This window comes from Marmota marmota, unplaced genomic scaffold (genome assembly GCF_001458135.2).
Source record: "Marmota marmota marmota unplaced genomic scaffold, marMar, whole genome shotgun sequence".
In the NCBI taxonomy this organism is placed as follows: domain Eukaryota; kingdom Metazoa; phylum Chordata; class Mammalia; order Rodentia; family Sciuridae; genus Marmota; species Marmota marmota.
Window position 1 is genome coordinate 1543315 of NW_025999863.1, and position 6103 is coordinate 1549417.

The 6103-nt window shown below is 60.2% G+C and overlaps 1 protein-coding gene across 1 annotated transcript in view; it reads right to left on the bottom strand.

The window, feature by feature from the left end:
* Nucleotides 1-3924, bottom strand: part of Lmnb2 (lamin B2) — a 31848-nt gene extending 27924 nt beyond the window's left edge. The window contains exons 1-2 of the mRNA XM_048810762.1: nucleotides 3775-3924; nucleotides 455-461 (exon numbers count right to left, since the gene is read on the bottom strand). Of these exons, the coding sequence (XP_048666719.1) occupies nucleotides 455-461; nucleotides 3775-3924 (157 nt within the window). The remainder of the gene's footprint in view (nucleotides 1-454; nucleotides 462-3774) is intronic.
* Between the last annotated feature and the right edge of the window lie 2179 nt (nucleotides 3925-6103).

The window sequence follows — 6103 nt, forward strand, 5'->3', positions numbered from 1 at the left end:
GGGGAGAATGGAGGTGAGCCTTCCAGAGCCTGGGGGCAGCGGAGCTGGGGACCCGAGAGACAGGGGAGTTGGGGGGACCCCCAGAAGCAGCCAGTGAGCGAAGGGGACCTGGGGAGAGGGAGCAGGAGACTGAGAGGCTCCTGGGGGCCTGGGAGGACTGGGGTGGAGGGTCAGCGGGCTTCCCTGCAGGCCACCCGTGGCTGATGCTGCTGGCTCCACCTGTGGCGTGGAACCGCCAGGTCCTCCCTGACCCTGGCCTTGCACAAGGGCCCTGTGACCTCTGACCCTCTCACCCTGGGCCTCCTGTCCGATGTGAGTACCACCTCAGGGCCCCAGCGACATGTGGGATAGCTGGGCCCCAGTGGTGGGACCAGGGGCAACCTCTCAGTGTCTTGGTCTCCCCTCTGAAAAATGGGGACAATAGTCTACCACTTGACTATTGAGAAAGTGAAACCCTCCTTCTTTGACCAGCTTCAATATTTCATTCCTTCTGTGATCCCTGCCCCTCAGCAGGCAGAGCAACACCAGCCCAGGCCATGATGGATGCTGGTGTTCACCTGCCACCACACCCCGTGGCTTCCCAGAATCACCCTCAAGCCTGCATGAGCAGGAGAGGGCAGCCTTCGGGGCGAGATGAGCGTCTCCAGTCAATATTTTAAAAATTCAAATGAAGGGGGAAATCTGTGGCAAGCAAAATTTCAAAAATAAAAATCAGGACAGGGTGAGGATTCCTGGTCGGTCCTCATGCCTGGGATCCGGCCCCCACACTGCTCTGATCTGTCTTGTTTTCAAGTTTTGGCGTTTTGTTCCACCACTTTGCAGAGACAGTGAGGCTCCGAGGTGGACCTCCGGAAGCCCCCAGCTGTCTCCACCGCCCCAAATGCAGAAGCAGAAGCACAGCTCAGCTTTAGGGGTGAATTCTCTCCTCATTGCTACCTTACAGTCACTGTCATCCATACACTGTCCCATGGTCCTCCTGCCAACCCCATGTGTGGCCTGTTCCTTGAGTTAATGACTAATGATGGTGTGCGTTTCTTAACTCCTCCCCAGAAGCCCCTTTAAACTTGACTGTGGCCCCAGGAGGAAGATGTTGTCCCGTTTCCTAGAAGACACTGAGGCTGGAGTGGAGGGCCACAGGCTGGCCAGGACCTCGGGCTCCCACCGGGCTCTGGCTGGAGGTTAGCCCTGGCCGGGATCCTGCCCTCAGGATGGGATGCCGGGAGACTGTGCGTGTTCTTTGGCAAACAGGAGCGAAACACACGCACACATGCCCGCTCATCCTGCGCAGGTAAATGCGCACCGGCCCCCACAACACCCAGGAGCTGTGGCCCCCACACGCCCACCCACACACTCCAGGCAGAGAGTTCCAACTCCAGCTTCACCCACGGCCTTGGGCAGGTGACTAACTCGCCTGTCTGAGCTCATGCTGCAGGTGTGTCAGGGACTCGGCCTCGCTTAGCACAGATCCTACAGATGAGATGTCCACACACCAGGCCGTGTGCATGGACACACAATCACACGTAGTGGACAAATGCATCAGCACAGGGGGACTCCCTAGCCATGCCTGAGCCGTTTGTGTGCTTCTTGGTGTTTCCCTGACCCCCCTCCAGGGCAGCAGGGGTGGCCTTGTGGACACGTCATGAGGCACACATTGTACCCACATCCCTGGGCCAGGCGGGGGGCGTGAGACAGAGCCAGGTAGAGACACCAGAGGACACCTTGCAGTGGATGGCCTCGCGGGCCTGCTGTGCCCCTGTCGCCTGTTAGGCCTTAGTGACCTGCAGGGTGTAAGGAGCACAGCACTCAGAGAGGCACCACGGCTGGCGGCAGCTGGATGAGGAACGAACCAGGGCCTTGTGACGCCAAGTTAGAACTGTCATGTGTGTGTGTGTGTGTATGTGTGTGTGTCTGTGTCCGTGAGTGTGTCTCTGTGTGTTTGTGTCTGTGTGTCGTGTGTCTGTGAGTGTCTGTGTCCGTGTCTGTGTGTGTGTGCCTCTCTGTGTCCATGTGTGTGTGTGTGTTTCTCTGTGTCCCTGTGTGTGTCTCTGTGTGTGTGTGTGTCTCTGTGTGTGTGTGTGTCTGTGTGTGTGTGTGTGTCTCTGTGTGGGGGGGGTGGTAAGTGGCTTCTTGTCGCGCACACCAACATGCAACATGGACTCGGATGCGCTAGACGCTGCCCGCGGTGCTGAGGTGCAGTCTGCATTACTTTTAGAGCGCACCGCGTGGTGGCATCTGGCGCACCCTCAGTGAGCCACAGCCACCGTCCCAACTCCAGATCATGCTCAGCGTCATCCCAGAAGGAAGCCCCTCCCCAGGAGCTGCCCGCCTGCACCTGGGGTCCCCATCCTGTCTGGGAGATGGTCCTTCCTCTCATGCCCAGGCCCCAGCACCTGGCTGCGCCCCCTCCCTGCTTGGCACCTGTGCCACTTGTCAGGACATGTTTGGGCCTCTCCCTGCTTCTGTCCATCGTCTGTGCCAGGCTGCAGACGGCTGGGGGATGGGAGATGGTCGTTCCTCTCATGCCCAGGCCCCAGCACCTAGCTGGGGTCTGGCACATGATGGCACTGCACAGTGCGTGACACAGACTCAAGCCACTTACAAGGGGAGCTCAGCACACCCATGACCTCTGTGTCCTGGCAGGGACGGACTGTTCTGTCCCTAAGGGACACATGTTGGCGTTAGAGTGCTGGATGCTGGCCATCTCCATAACACCACCCAGCTCGGAAAACGTGACCCTGTGGAGGTGACAGCCGTGTGACCTTGGCTGCCCCTCCTCCTTGGGCTTAGTGTCCTGACCTATGCGATGGGGATGCGGATCCTTGGGCCCGCTCCTGGGGGTCGTGAGCATTAATTAAAATACGTCCAGCACTCAGGGCGGGGGAGTTTCCACGTTGGCTCTTCTAGGCAGGCAGAGTGTGGTGGCGCCCGGGACTTCCTACCTGAGCACAGGGCCTGCATGTCTGCCTGCTTGCCTGTCTCTGTCCTTGGGGAGGGGACCTGTGCAGCTGCACCGAGCACACCAGGCTCTGGGAGTGAGCCCTGGCATGGGCACTCCTGACCAGCTGGTGTCTGGGGGACACCCACAGGAGGGGCAGAGGTGCCCGTTGTGTAGAGAGCTCTGACTGCCCCCAGAGTAAGTGGCCCCAGGCACAGGCCTGAGGGCTGTCTGTGTGTTCTGGGCTCTCGGCATGGGGGCCACATTACACACTCCTCACACACGGGCACAGAGCACACCAGAACTCAGGCCTGCAGATGAACACGGGCACACACACCACCACACCCCTGCGTCAGCATCCTGTGGCTCTCAGTTCCAGAGCCAGAAGTCCAAGGTCAAGGGGCAGGTAGGGCTGTGGGGAGACTCTGTCCCAGGCCTCCCCCAGTGTCTGGTGGCCTCAGGTACCACCTGGCTTGTGGGTGGCCGTCTTCTCTCTGCGCATCACGCCCACCTGCCTCTGCATGTGGTGGTCTAAGGGTCCACTGTCCACTTCCCTCCATTTTGGGGGCAGTGCTGGGGTGGACCCCAGGGTCTCCCACATGCCAGGAAAGCACTACCCATTGAGCCACACCCCAGCCCAACTTCCCCCTCTTATGAGAACACCAGCCACCCTGGGGTTAGGGTCCACCTAAAGATCTCATCTTCCTTAAGGTGGCAGAGACGCAGTTTGTGTGAAGTCACTTGGTGTCAGAGCCCTGACTCCTCTGGCGGGGTGCAGTCCACCCGCAGTGCCCTGGCACGCGCCTGGCACGCACCCCCAGCCGCTGCTGAGGCCTCACCTTCAGCAGACACAGAACCCCACTGTGGTGCTCTTTCCTAGTCTTCCTGCTGTGGCAGGCCATGGCACACAGCAGGGGCTCAATGCACACTGAAGGGATCAGAGCCTGTCCTCTGCTGCCCTGCTCAAACACCTCCAGGGGGCTGGCCATGCAGACCCCCAGGCCCCGCCCAAGGGGGGCAGGGAACAGAGTGGGTGGACCTGGCTGCAGCGGCCACTGGCCAACCAGGGTGAGAGGGCTTGTTGTTTGGGGGAGGGTGGATCCAGGGACTCTCCACCCACCAGCTATGGCTCCCAGTTTGAGAGCTGTTGCTGGGGTGCCTGGTCCTCCCACTTGGGACTCCACATGGAAGAGTCCCGAGATCTTGCCTGTGAGAAAGCCCTACCTAGGTGGGGGGATAGTGGAGCTGTTGGGGGGCAGGAAATCACCCAGGCTTTGTCCAGGGTGGCCCAGGGGACATGTGGCATCTCTCTGTACCCCCAGGTCCATCCTCGGACTCCCGTGTCCTCTGCAACTTTTTTTATTATTATTTTTTGTTTGTTTTTTAACTCTTTTTTTAAATAATACTTTTTCAGTTGTGAATGGACCTTTATTTTATTTATCTATATGTGTTGCTGAGAATCAAACCCAGTGCCTAGGCAGGTGCTCCACCACTGAGCCACAACCTCGGCCCCTTCACTATCTTTTAAAAAAATATATCTTATTTATTTTTACCTGTGGTGCTGAGGATGGAATCCCGTGCCTCACACACGGAGGCCTGCGCTCTGCCACTGCTGAGCACCAGCCCTGTTTGTGTTTGTTTCTGAGGTTCTGTGGATGGAACCCCGGGCCTGGGGCATCAGGCAGGCACTGACCACTGAGCCCGCTCCAGCCGTCCTGGGCCCTAGGCAGTGGTTCTCAGGTCCTTGGGCACACTGCAATCTGGCTGGTTGTTGGTGTCCCAGGGATCGACCTCTGTGCTGGACGCAACTCCCCCTTTCTAGGGTGCAGGGGATCCAGAGGGCCTGGGAGAGCCTTTGGGGGACCCCCACACAGTCCTCTGTCCTTCTCCCAGGTCCCTCCCTCCACGACCCTGCACCAAGAGTCCTCCTGGCCCTGAGGCCCCAGAGCTCCCCCAGTTTCTCAGCTCCTAGCTACTGTCCACGGGATCCCCTCCAAACCTCTCTCCCCCATGGGTGCCCACTCTGCTAGATGTCCTGACCCCAGTGCTTGACCCTGGGGTGGGGAGGCAAGTTAGGGTGTAGTTGGGTGTATCTGAAGGAAGGGGGGCCTTGGAAATCTGCAAGGAGGGACCTCATAGACCAGTGTGGGACCCCTACCTGCAGTGCGGTGAGGTCCACAGGACGGGACATTGCACCTGTGACAAACAACTGTGCAATTGTCCAGGGGCCCATTCCCACCAGGATTGCCTCCAGAGACCCTGAATGACCCTCAGGGGCACGGAGGCCGAGGGCTGCCTCCTCTGCCCAGGGATGCTGGGAGGCTGCAGTCCCAGCCACGCCGGAGCTGTGGGAGGAGCGGCAGGGGGCTTCCTCTCGCCTCCTCCCTATTCTTTCCCTGCATTGTTCCCACCCCACCCCACCCCCGCCTCCTGGGGCGGCTGTTCCCAGGCTTTGGGGGTGAGGGGCGCCGCAGGACGAGAGGCAAAGAGCCCCGTGCACTTGGGTGTGCCAACTCCATACATGAGTGCACACGTGGGAGCAAGCCGGTGATCACAGGCGTGCGGCACGTGGGGCGGTGTTTGTGCCACCGCGCACACAGCTGGCGCGCCATGAATGCCTATTGGATGGCTCCGCGGCGTGGAAGGGCAGAGTTCGGGTCTTACAGGGAGGGCCCGCGGTGGAGCTTCGGGTTTGACTCTCCTTTCTCCCACTGACTGGCCATGGCAACTCAGCAGGCGTGACTGTTTCCCCATCCATAAAGGAAAAGCCGAATGGTCCTCCCACAAGGCGAGGTGAAACCGGAGCGTGCACAGAGCTCACGGCACCGCGCGCTGTCGCGGGAACCTCGCTGCACCTTCCTCCACCGCACCCTCTACCGGGCACTCCGGGGGAGGAGCGGGCAGTGACCCAGGCCCTCCCCAGCAGGACTCCCGCCTTCCCCGTTCCTTAAACTGGATAATTGGAGACAGAGGCGGTTGCGAGAGAGAGATCCCCAGTCGGCGAAATGCAGGGTCTTGTCCCCTAGGTTCCCCACCTTAGGAGCCCCCCCCACTCTCACCAGCGCTTCCTCTGGCGCGCCCTGGGCGCACAGCGTGTGCGCTCCGAGACCCCAGCGCCAGCTGCTGAACCCCTCCCGTGCTGGGCTGTGCCAGCCTCCCTCTGGTGCC